Here is an 11,646-nt window from a genome sequence, read left to right on the forward strand (position 1 = left end):
TTTTCCAATCAATGAGATGTAATTGTGGAGCCTCAACGATAGTTGTAGTTCGTCGGTTGGCGTGGACGAAACGATTCATGCGTAAAAGCAGCAAGTCGTCAAATACCTCCCCCGTTACTTGTATTATAATCTTACCCGTATTTTTCTTTCATGCCTCTGCCATCTGCACTACTACGTCTTTCCCCAAACTTATGCATTCACTGGAGTGAAATAGGAAAATTGGGGGTGAATATAGTTGTAGAAAAGAGAACAATTAATAAACATCGAATCCGTTCGTTTCCCCAATCCACCCCCTTCATTCATGGCTTCTGTCGATCCACATCGTAACCCTAACCCTAATTCTAGAAATCCCATCTGGTGAGCGCGAAGAGCGGCGCCAGCTCGAGCTATTGCGGAGCGTCCCATGGAGGAGGAGAGGTTCCCGTCTTCGCGGGATAACCCTAGGGTTGCCGCCGACCGCCCCCCACGTCCGGCTGCGGCGGCGCCATCGATCATGGTGCGGTTCCACGCCATGCTCCGGGAGCGGGAGGAGGAGTTGAAGGAGGCCACGGGAGAGGACCCGCCTCCGCCCCTGACCGCGGATGATGTCGTCCGGTGTTACGAAGACGTCCTCGCGGAGCTCACCTTCAACTCGAAGCCCATCATCTCGGAACTCACTATGATCGCCGGGCATCAAGTTCGGTACGCCAAGGAGATCGCAGATGCCATTTGCGCTCGGGTTCTTGAGGTGTGATTTCGAGTTCTTCTTGCTGGCGTTCTTTTTTTGTTTGATTGTATCTAGTATAGGAAATTTGGGTTTGGTTGCGAGGAAAAGGATGTTTTTGATGGTAAACTTGGGTAAGTTCGATCTCTGCTGTGGTGCATACTCTGCTATCAGTGTAGTGTATCTCTTTGCTATATACATTTCTTTGAACATGATGTCCATTGCAATACTAAAGCACCTCCACTTATACTCAATGAGACCAATGGAATAATTGGTTTTTTATTTATGCGATAATTTTAGAACCTTTGTGGTAAGAGTAGAAATGAAGCGGATTGTGTTTCATCTTTAACTAAATTGGAAGCCTCTGTTCCATTTGTAGAATTATGTAAATACGGTTTATATATTTTCTTGATATAATTGAATTATGGTGATATAGTCTGTATTAATTGATGCAAAATCCTCAGGGTTCTTGTTAAGGAAAGGTGAAACTGCATGAGTTAGATTGCTTAGCTGATCTTTCTCGAATCAGAGCAATAAGGCTAGTTTTATACAATTTCAGTTCCTAGCTCTCATCTGAATATAGATTTTGTTCTCCTTTTTTTATTTTCTCATTTTGCTTCTCACGCCCAAAAGGTTTTATACTTTTGTGGGTCATTCTGCGCAGGTACCTGTGGATCAAAAACTGCCTTCTTTGTATCTTATTGATAGTATTGTGAAGAATATAGGTCACGAATATGTGAAAATTCTTGCTACTCGGCTTCCTAAGGTAAGTATCTTGGTGTATTTGGTGTCTCTTCCTCCCTTATTTCTATGTTTATCTTAGACTTCAGAGTACCTCTTGTGATATAAGTTGAAATAGTTGTCATGCTTTGTCATACAAGATAATGTGTGGTTTACCTATATAAAATATTATTGTTAAATGTGCTCCAGTTGTTGCTTTGTTCACCGACTTTGTGCTAAACATTAACGTTGCTAATTTTTCTTAATCTACTATGTTTGGTGATCTGCAAGGATTTGCTCTCTTTATCAGACAAGTGGATTCTCATTTTATTTATGTGTGCCTTTCACCTTTGTTGAAGGTGTTTTGTGAGGCATGCAATCAAGTCCATCCATCCCAATATTCTCCCATGCGTCACCTCTTCAAGACCTGGTCACAAGTCTTTCCCCTTTCAGTCCTACGAAAAATTGAGGATGAGCTCCAATTTTCTCCATCCGAGAATGAGAGGCCATCAGGGATTGCAAGCACCAGACCATCAAAGTCGACATCGCCTTGTCCATCTCATGGTATTCATGTAAATCCAAAGTATTTGGAAGCACGTCGACAATTTGAACAATCTTCTGTGGTAAGATTTAACGATCCAGTTCTTATATATAGATGCTTGTTCTTTTTTAGGGCACATTTTGCATTAGAATGACACCTTTACATTTAACAGTTAAATCTGTAGTAACAAGACTGACAAACAAATAAAATTGTTCATAAGCCAATAATGTATGACAGTCAGGGTGGAACTCGTGTTCATTATTTGCATAGTTATCTGTTGTTTTTTCATTTTGGTGATTATGGTCACAAGGCCTTTGTGACTAAAGTTCGCCTAGTTAATGCCCGTAATATCTTGAGCATCTATGGGGTGAGCGTGTCCCAGGTTAATGCTATTACTGGTCGTAGAAATCAATATTTGAAAAAAACTTCTGATCATATGGTACCGGAATAAACAAGTAGGAATTGCATGCAATCGACAAGTAGGAATATGAAGAGATCATACTTTGGACAATTGTATTGAATCTGGGAGGCAATAACATGATACCATTTACAGGCAAGCCAAATTGGATATGTGGCATTGTGCTATCTCATTAATATCTTTGTTTCAGATCTTGAAAGGATGAAAAGATAACACTATCAAACCATACTTTCTGTTCATCTGTTTCTCCAGAAGTTTTGTGATTTATGGAAGCAATCATTGAGCTTTATGGGAATAAAGAACTTTCATCTCTCTGTTTCTAGATCTATATTCTTTTTAGTCTGTGCTTAGGGCCAGCTGAACAGTAGTTATATCTGTTGATACAGATTCATGCAGTGGACACTCATAAAAATGCACAGGAGTCTGATTACGACTTGGAAAGGTTGGAGGGACTTTCTTCAGAGAATCCTGAAGGATGGTCTGGAGCTACACGAAAACTTCATGTGCAGTGTTAATCCTGTTCTCTTGACTTTTTCTTGTCTCCAATAAATACAAACTTTCTAATATTACTAATACTAAGCTGAAAAGAGGACTTGCTAACCAAAAGTTCGGATAACCTTGACTTATTCATTATGCATACATTCAGCAATAATCTTTACGTAACATATGTTTGCTCCCTTTATGAAATCAATGTTCTATTGTTTGACCAGTTTAATAAACAGAAGAGATGAAAATGTATTTTGATTCTTGACAATCGCAAGCTGTAACTGAATTTCTGCATAAGCTCAGAAGTTCAGAAAGTGCTAAATAACCTAGAGAACAGTTGTATTTGACTTACTCTCTTTGAGTTAAAAAATTGTGGTTTATTAAGCAACAATTACTGTGGTTCAGGATACAAGGATTGAGTAAGTGGCCACTACAATAACAGAATTCAAAATTTTCAGCCATTTCTTCAATTCCTCCGACTCTACCATGCTTTTTTTAGAATGAATAATTCCATTCGTTACTTCATACAAATTTATAAGAAGGGTCTAAATCCAAAAAAAGTAAAATCCAAAAAGTATAGTACAATTATCCTATTACAGTCTTAAATATATTAGGAATACAACTATGCTTGTAAATTATAGAATTAGGAATATAGCTATTTAGGAATACAACCATATTCTAATGAGGAATACAATCATATAGAAATATAACTCTCGTAGGTATATGGCTTACATATTTAAGAATTACAGTCTCCATATTTAGATTGGTCAAATTTTGAACTTGTTTTATGCAAATTTTGAGAGGCTGATTGAATTTGCTTCAGCCTGAGGTGTACCCGTCGCACCAAGTGCATACCATCTGCTACTAAAGTATACTGCAATATTAGATCCTTAAATGAAAAATCATGTAATGAGACTGTGTTATGATTTATTTCTTTCATTGCCAAATTGGGGTTGTTATTTCTGAATTTATTTTACAAATTATCTATTTTAGATATTATTAACCAATAATAGTGGGCCAAAAGAGGACCTCCTCCAAATAAATATATGGTGCTATAGCAATGATGAAGAGTTTGCATAACAATAGCAGAGTGCAATGGAAAAACTCTTTTAACTATTGGACTTCTGATTGCCTTTTTTAGTTGTTCTAATGCATCTGAAAAGTGTCTTTGTTGTTCTCTTTTCTGAGCGCATGATTTGTTCATGAAATTTATTTTAATTTTTTGCAGAGTATGCCACATGCAAGAGTTTCTTCTGGTGGTTTACAAGCTTATGGGCAGAAACCCTCCGCACAGTACAGTGAATATGATCTCGATCAACCTGAATTACTTCCCCAGTGCCTTACTGTAGCAAGGGAAGGCTCACCACAAACAGCAATGCTGCGTCCTTCCTCAATGATTGATGCCAGAGGATCAGTTCCTTATTTGAAGAACAAAATATCAGTGCCATTATCTCCTCGAAGAATTGGTTTGAAAAGGCCTGTATCACCACCTATTGTGAGATCCCATAATGGAACTTCTCCAAGGAAGATTGGTGGAAGGGCTTCAACATCTCATTTTGGATCTGGGTATGAACCTGGCAGACTTAGTGATCCTAATGGTTGGTTGGGTAGGAGCTGGCCATCCAATGAAGACCCTCAGCATGTGGAAGCATCCACACTATACAAGCTTAATAATGGATCTGGCAAACAGCACCCAAGAGACTTGATTGATGCTTATGGAAATCCTAGAGGTAGGGTTTCTTCTTATGAAAAGTTTTCGAAGGTCCAGCGTCTTGATGTGAATGGCATAGCCAGTGAGGCAGCTGCCAGAAAATGGAAGAACTCTGACGAAGAAGAGTATGATTGGGAGGATATGAGTCCAACTTTATCTGATCGAAGTAGAAGGAATAGCCTGCCACGAGTTGGGCCTAGTGCTGGAAGCTTAGGCATCCGAACTGGCTTTTCTAGACCTGATCCTGCAGTACTGGAATCAGATTTTGGAAGGCGTAGTTGGCCTGGTCAAGCACAGCTTCATGCAGCTGATAATCCCTCATTTATGGTTGAAGATAGAATTGCTGCCCGTGGAGTATGGCTCTTAAGCTTCTCTTCTCTGTCCCTATTTCCTATTGTCATTTTCGAATGTTGATTATATATAAGTGAATTACTTTAACCTTTATCTGTTGTTGTCTCTTCTATTAATTCTAAGTTCTAGTAATAGGTGTGTTAAGAATCTCTCGTGCATGTCTCATATGTGATCTCTTAGTATGTTAGACATGTTTAGATATTCTGCCTTTTAGTGGAAATATTATTTTGCTGTATGTGTTGGCTAACATTTCATTTATGGCTTTCTATGATATTTTCTATGGCTACAGAAGCCAAGTTTTCTATGTAAATTTATGTACAAGGACTGATGCATACAGGGTTACTGATTCTTCCAGGAAACAAATCACTGGCTAGTGAAAGACATTGAGGTTGAAACCTCTGACTTAAAAGATATTTTTTTTTGTTAAAAATTGCCTATTCCATCCTAGATCTGTTGAACCACCAAACTAATCTGAAATAGCTTACATATCTAAAAGGGTGGCCCAATGAAGGATCTAGGAAGGGTTTATCAACATAATGTTGTACTTAAAGCAGCAGAGGAATTTATTTTGTTTTTCTTTTTTGACTTGTGGGATGGGGGTTGCAAAACGAAAATTGCAACCAGGAATCTGATAATGAAGGAATTTATTCCTTGAATGTTTTTTTTATTTTTGTTTTCATACTTGTTCTATGCCTGGAAATCTCTAAATTCACCATAGTTCTTCAAAGCTATGCTCATTTGCTTCCTGTTTAACAAATATTAGTTGTAAAGAAAAAATTTTGGTTTTGCCTGTTGCAGTCTCGTTCTGCATCTATGATGAAGTATCTGGATGGTACAACAAGTCAGAGTGACATTGGAAAGTTAAGTTACCTGTTTCCACAGCCTACACACAAAAGTCTAAGCCCAAGGTCACGGAGCAGGGTTACTCAAATGCCTGTTGCAGCTAAGGAAATGACACCAGCAGCTGTTCAGAGGCTACCTATTCCACATGATTATTCACCTGATATAGATTTGCCACACCACAGGTTATCAAATGCTCATGCTGATCCCTTGAAAATGGACATGTCAACACAAAGACCACATTCATCTGCTCCAGTTATCTTCCCTTCTATTCATAAATCTCAGCCACAGCCTTTACTTCCGATACCTCAAACACAAAAACCAATCAGTAGTTCACCTGATGTTTCACTAGCTACTAAGTCAATAGTGATCCAAGGATCCCACCCAACTCGATTCGTCCCTGAGCAGCAATATGACATTGCTGATAGGAAGAACAAAGATTCAGTTAAGTTGCTCCATCTACCTTATAAACCTTCTGGATTACCTCATCTGAATCAGCAAACTCAGAAACAAGGGATTTCTGAACCAATTCCATCTCAGGGGTCTTATGGAAGTATTCTTCCACCTGCAGAAGTCACGGTTCCATCTTACTCGGTTGCACAGCCTCTAAATTTCCCACCAACACTATTACATGGGGCTACGGCTTCTGCTTTGCAATCTTCTTCATTTGTTACACCTTCTATCGCAGTGCAAAATACAACTGATGCACTTTTACATGCACCTGCTGGCCTTTTGCCACCTCTACCTCCTGGACCACCACCATCTTTGTCACAAATAGGACTTACATCTCAAAGTATGAGTTCTGCAGGATCTGGCTCTTCTACAAGTGCATTTTCAGGCCTTATCAGTAGTCTCATGGCACAGGGGTTGATATCACTGAAGTCACCTCCACAACCTCAGGTACCTCAATTGCCTAGCAAATTTGCTTTATTCATTGTACTGGAGTTACTTTTATGGTTTTAAGCAGTCTTTATCCCAGAGATGATACCATTTCTCAAGCATGTGACTGCAACTGTACAGGATTCTTTGGGGGTTGAGTTTAATCTGGAACTTCTTAAGGTGAGGCATGAGTCTGCAATTAATTCTTTATATGCTGATCTTCCAAGACAATGCACAACTTGTGGCCTGCGTTTCAAGTGCCAAGAAGAGCACAGTAGTCATATGGATTGGCATGTAACCAAAAACCGGATATCAAGAAACCGTAAACAAAAGCCCTCTCGCAAATGGTTTGTGAGTGCAAAGGAATGGCTTAGTGGTGCAGAAATACTCGGAAACGATGTTGTTCCTGGTTTTTTGCCCACTGAATCAGTTGCAGAGAAAAAAGAAGACAAAGAGGTAGCAGTTCCTGCAGATGAAAATCAGAATGTTTGTGCATTATGCGGGGAGCCATTTGAGGACTTCTACAGTGATGAGACAGAGGAATGGATGTATAGGGGGGCAGTGTATCTGAATGCTCCAGATGGAAATCTTGAAGGATTGGATAGGTCTCAGCTGGGTCCAATTGTCCACTCTAAGTGCAGGTCTGAGACTAATGAATGTTCTGCACCAACATAAAGGGTAAGCAACTGTGAGAACATTGGAACTTATGAGTTAGGATGACAGTTTATAGTGCAGGTTGGAAATGAATAATGAAGGATGATAAACCATGAGTTTCAGTACTTCTATATTTACTATGTGCCCAAATTTTGTTTCTGATTACAAATAAGCTATTAGGATCTGATACAAGTAGCTTGTAGATTCAAGAAATATCACTTGATTTAGACACTGCAACTTATTTGTGATCTTCCCCAGGATGCTTAGTGGATTCTATTGAGACTAATTCACTAAAATTTTCTGCTTGTGATCAGACTGTTTTCGGGATTAAAATATCTGCCATACATGATAAATCTTGGTAATTTCATTAATTCTGCCTCAATAATAATTTCTGTCCTAGTTTCTTGAATTGTTATGTGGTTTGTTTATAGTTGTCCGGTTCTGACCATTTCTTATTGTAAGCAGGGAAACTAACCCCAAATGATCGGGTCACAAGATTGCGGTGCTATTAACTTGTAAATTACTTGGAGGATCCAGGGTCACATGGTATGCAATGCTTCATCTTTTTCTCCCTTACGGTCAAGCCTGCCTACCATGGCATCATGTTCAATACTGTACATGTAAAGTTAAACATCCTTAGCAAAGTCTATAATGGTGCATCCATCCCTTCTGTTCCCTTCAGCTCTTGCAGTGAGTACAATGCAAAGATTTGTCTGATGTTAAAATTTAACTCTTCAGTAGTGTGGTTAGCGAAACATCATACATTTTCAATTATCCAATCTCTCCATTAGCATATCTTTTTTTTTTTTTTTCTATTCCAGTCTGCGCTTTTTCTTCTCCTTTTTTTCGCTCTTTTACAGCACTGTGCAGGGAGCGAAATTTCCTGAGCCGGTAGTATTTCAAGCCCTTTTGTTGGTTCGATCGATGACGATATGCAAGGGCGGACAATGTACCTGCAGCAGTAGCAGCCGCAGTGATGCAACTGTTGTAGTTCTCTGTTTCTGCTCCTTTAGAACACGTAAGACATGGATCTGACCTGTGTTGAATTTGAAATGGCTTTAATAATATCTATTGCAATTCCATCCTCAACTGTGCCCGTGTCAAATGCTCTCTGGTCTCTGTCATTTGTTAGTACACATATTTGTTAGATCTTTGACTTGATTGCAATTGTGGTTTGATTCCGTGTTCATTTTGAATAAACTATGTGCCGTTCTTTCATCAGAATTGGTAGAACTGGGAATCGAACTTGGGAATCCTGTTTGAATCTCTGGTTTAAGTACGCTTGAAAAGTGGAATTGGAGTTACTTCTTCTTGTGAATCAATTAATCACTATGAACCACATACGTAATACAGATCATTCATTATTTGCCACCCTCGGCAGGTCATCATTCGCAATGGTTGAAACAGAGTAATCTAAAGTCAATTAAAAATGCTAATTATAATAATCAAAATATATAATAAATACATAGTCATAAAGATCAAAAAAGTATGTATACAAAATTAGATGATGGAAAATATCAATATATATATATATATATAAAACAAAATATCATATAAAATCAAAGAGGTACGTACAAAATAATATCACAGATGTGATGGAAAGCACGACATAACATACATTGATTTTAATTCCTAAAATTCTTAAACCAAGTATATGAAAGGATTTGGTCACTCCAAAAATTACCACTGTAAACAAACCCAAAAGATTTGATCATATTCCGATTTCAATTCTAATTTAGATTGTGATTCCCACTCCAATTTAGTTCAGAAATTGAGTCCATGCTCGGAGTCAGGTGACCAACTCGGGTAGGAGTCGGAGCCGTAGACGATACGGACATCTCCCACCATCCCACGTGTTGAGCTGCCATCGCGAGTCACTATAAATAGGCCTCCTTGGCACCTCTTTCCCGTACGCTCTGCTAACGCATACGACTCCTTCGTCTCCCTCCGCAAAACCGTCGAGGCTGTTCAAGGTTTATATCCTTCCCTTCTCCTCGCATCCTAGTCTTCTTCTTCTTCTTCTTCTTCTTCTTCTTCTTCCTTGTAATTGTTTGTGCTACGTTCAATTGATTGCGGATCAGATGGTTATATGCGATCTTTCTCAGTGCCTTCTCTGTTTGTTTTATATCAGTCGAGATTATTAGGGTAGGGTTTACGATCGTCGATGTTTTCCCCTCTTTATACTTTAGAGTCCGTGGATATTATTGATCTCTAGTGATCGTGTAATGTGATCTATTATTCGTATTCTTCTTCGGGATATATTAGTCGTTGCTCTGCTGATGAATCTTTTGGATTCATGTATCCTGTGTAGGTATTTTTTAATCTTTAGCGATTAGACACTGTGATCTATACTCGTGATTCCCGTTCTTTAGCACTCTTCTGGTTCTAGTAGTAGCAGATTTCAGATTAATTACTTTTTTATGTATCTTTTGGATTCATCTGCCATATGATATTTAATGTTGGGCGCCAATTTAGTTAAAAGATCACAGATTTTTTGTGTTGATATTGTGGTGTAACGCTTGCGCTCGATTGCAGATGTTTTTCTGTCGTATTTAATAGTTATGCGGCGATAAGTAATATGGCTTTAGTCTCTTTTAGAATATTTGGATTGGTTAATGCATCGTTGCACAAGTGATAGATAGATAGATAGATAGATAGATAGATGTCAATTTAAATCCACGTCTGTTATTTGATGTAATATATATATTTTTTATTTGTTTAAAATAAGTTTTAGTATCCAAAATATTAGGGTCCGCTGTCTTTTCTTTTAATTTAGTATGATTTATTGATCCTTCCTGTTCTTTTAGATAGAACAATATTTTTATCAAAAAGATTGATATGTTAAATAATTCTGTCGGTTTTAAATTTAGGATGAAACGTTACAATTTTTTTCTTTGTGACTTAATCTTTATTTATGAAAGATGTGAGGTGTTTTTATGTTTGGATGTTATTTTTCTTCTTTATTTTGAAGAAGAATGGCTTCGATCATCTGTTTGGTTTTGCTGGTCGATCGTGTGATAATTTTGTTCTGTGGGTAAATTGTTCTGCATTTGAATTATATTCGTACTGTGTAATCGACGGGTGTATGCCTGATCGACATGTTGTTGCTCGTATCAGATGCAAATCTTCGTGAAAACTCTCACCGGCAAGACCATCCGTCTCGAGGTTGAATCCTCCGACACCGTCGAGAATTTAAAGGCCAAGATCCGGGAGAAGGAAGGAATCCCCCAAGACGAGCAAAGGTTGATCTTTTCCGGCAAGCAACTCGAGGATGGCCGGACTCTCGCTGATTACTCCATCCAGAAGGAGTCCACCCTCCACCTTATTCTTCGTCTTCGTGGTGGCATGCAAATCTTCATCAAGACCCTTACCGGCAAAACTACCACCCTCGAGGTCGAGAGCTCGGACACCATCGAGAATGTGAAGGCTAAGATGCAAGACAAGGAGGGTATCCCCGTGGACCAGCAAAGGCTCATCTTTGCCGGCAAGCAATTGGAAGATGGCCGCACCTTAGCCGATTACTCCATCCACAAGGAATCTACCCTTCATTTGGTAATGAGACTCCGGGGGGGAGGGATGCAAATTTTTGTCAAAACCCTCACCGGAAACACCATCACCCTGGAGGTGGAGAGCTCAGACACGATCGCCAATCTTAAAGCAAAGATCCATGACAAGGAGGGCATCTCACCGGATCAGCAGAGGCTCATCTTTGCCGGGAAACAGCTCGAGGATGGCCGCACTCTGGACGACTACAGCATTCAGAAGGAATCCACTCTTCACCTGGTTCTCCGACTCCGTGGTGGCCAGTGAAATGAAAACACGGTCTTCTGCTCTTGTTAGATTCTCATCTCCACTTAGAAATTTTGTTAGTCTCGTATTTTGTTAGATCTCCGTCTGATGGCAATGTCTTTTTCTTGCTGTCATGCTGAATAATAACGGCAATTAGATAGGTAAATAGAAACTTGTTTTATGTAGGAAATGCCATTCGGGCTGTGAATACAATTGCTTATTGGTGGTCTTTTGGTTTAGCTTTCTTTGTCCACACATTCTTTGTTCAACATTGTCTCAAGAATTTACTGACGATTTAAATACAATTTTTTATCATGTGTTTGTCATTTTTTATTTTTGCTTTCTCTCCGCTGATGTAAATGTTATTGGGAAATGATCATTTATCTTCTTTCTATACATGATAGCTACTTTCAGTAGTTCATGTTCTTGGGTGATCTTACAGTTTTAACGTGTGCCTTTTTCCGATTAGCATTCTGCGATTTGGCAAGTAGCAGTAGTAGTAGTTCATGCTGTTTGAATTTTGTTTGACAGATTTGTATACTAATATAGCTTTT

General features: G+C 38.9%; 2 protein-coding genes across 7 annotated transcripts; both read left to right on the forward strand.

Moving 5' to 3' along the window:
• Window positions 1-270: 270 nt before the first annotated feature.
• Window positions 271-8,392, forward strand: LOC135672841 (polyadenylation and cleavage factor homolog 4-like). 6 transcript variants are annotated; one of them, XR_010513120.1, is made up of 10 exons: window positions 271-727; window positions 1,368-1,469; window positions 1,783-2,046; window positions 2,769-2,885; window positions 4,097-4,933; window positions 5,729-6,670; window positions 6,791-7,327; window positions 7,618-7,661; window positions 7,769-7,849; window positions 8,164-8,392. XR_010513120.1 is itself a non-coding variant. In XM_065181265.1 (9 exons), the coding sequence occupies exons 1-7, from the start codon at window positions 404-406 to the stop codon at window positions 7,322-7,324; spliced, it is 3,120 nt and encodes a 1,039-aa protein (XP_065037337.1). In that variant the 5' UTR covers window positions 271-403; the 3' UTR covers window positions 7,325-7,327; window positions 7,618-7,661; window positions 7,769-8,392. The 6 variants fall into 6 exon arrangements, 4 of the variants coding, with proteins under 4 accessions (XP_065037337.1, XP_065037336.1, XP_065037339.1 ...); XR_010513119.1 differs by lacking the exon at window positions 7,618-7,661; XM_065181265.1 differs by having other exon boundaries at window positions 7,769-8,392.
• Window positions 8,393-9,230: 838 nt separating this feature from the next.
• On the forward strand, window positions 9,231-11,407 carry LOC135674880 (polyubiquitin-like). Its single transcript, XM_065185130.1, has 2 exons — window positions 9,231-9,276; window positions 10,421-11,407. The coding sequence occupies exon 2, from the start codon at window positions 10,421-10,423 to the stop codon at window positions 11,111-11,113; it is 693 nt and encodes a 230-aa protein (XP_065041202.1). The 5' UTR covers window positions 9,231-9,276; the 3' UTR covers window positions 11,114-11,407.
• The last annotated feature ends 239 nt before the right edge of the window (window positions 11,408-11,646 follow it).

This window comes from Musa acuminata, chromosome BXJ1-5 (assembly GCF_036884655.1).
Source record: "Musa acuminata AAA Group cultivar baxijiao chromosome BXJ1-5, Cavendish_Baxijiao_AAA, whole genome shotgun sequence".
Classification (NCBI taxonomy): domain Eukaryota; kingdom Viridiplantae; phylum Streptophyta; class Magnoliopsida; order Zingiberales; family Musaceae; genus Musa; species Musa acuminata.

What these genes read in the sequence shown, in the direction of transcription:
- LOC135672841 (XM_065181265.1), top strand. Translation starts at nt 404, where the DNA reads ATGGAGGAGGAGAGGTTCCCGTCTTCGCGGGATAACCCTAGGGTTGCC. An exon ending in GAGCTACACGAAAACTTCAT is followed by an intron (nt 2,886 to 4,096) that starts GTGCAGTGTTAA and finishes AATTTTTTGCAG; the next exon opens with AGTATGCCACATGCAAGAGT. An exon ending in AGTCACCTCCACAACCTCAG is followed by an intron (nt 6,671 to 6,790) that starts GTACCTCAATTG and finishes GCAACTGTACAG; the next exon opens with GATTCTTTGGGGGTTGAGTT.
- LOC135674880 (XM_065185130.1), top strand. Translation starts at nt 10,421, where the DNA reads ATGCAAATCTTCGTGAAAACTCTCACCGGCAAGACCATCCGTCTCGAG.